The sequence below is a fragment of the Penaeus monodon genome, chromosome 21 (genome assembly GCF_015228065.2).
Source record: "Penaeus monodon isolate SGIC_2016 chromosome 21, NSTDA_Pmon_1, whole genome shotgun sequence".
NCBI classification, from domain to species: Eukaryota; Metazoa; Arthropoda; class Malacostraca; order Decapoda; family Penaeidae; genus Penaeus; species Penaeus monodon.
Window position 1 is genome coordinate 4,401,080 of NC_051406.1, and position 410 is coordinate 4,401,489.

Consider the following 410-nt stretch of genomic DNA (forward strand, 5'->3'; position numbering starts at 1 on the left):
AAAGAAGAGATACAAAAAGCGTTAGCACAAGCAAGCTCAACGTCACAGGGCGAGGCGGGAAGAGGGTTTCGGGAGCGTCACACTCACCTATCTGGTGATGTGGCATGTGTAGGTTGGCAGGATGGGAGGTGGAGGAGAGGAGGGGGGGCGTCTCTCCACCTTTGACCCCCCCTCCCTCCTCATCCCCAAGCTTGGACCCCGGGGTTCCGAACGACGACGACCGGCGGTGACCTGGTGGGAGGGGGGAGTGAGGTGCCTTGCCGATGCGGGCTTTGAAGGGGCAGGGCGGCGCTTAGCTCGCCGGACTCGCACGCTGACGCACTCTCGGTTCATTGACAGCGCACACAGAGGGGGTTAGTGGCCACGCACTCTGGGTGCCTTGCTTTTGCCTATCTATACACGTTTATTCA

The 410-nt window shown here is 60.5% G+C and overlaps 1 protein-coding gene across 1 annotated transcript in view; it reads right to left on the minus strand.

Annotated features, from left to right (window-relative positions):
• Positions 1 to 410, minus strand: part of LOC119586132 (mitogen-activated protein kinase kinase kinase 7-like) — a gene marked incomplete in the record, with an annotated part of 88,760 nt that overhangs the window by 41,283 nt on the left and 47,067 nt on the right. The window contains 1 exon segment of the mRNA XM_037934824.1: positions 88 to 231. Coding sequence (XP_037790752.1) covers positions 88 to 231 — 144 coding nt within the window.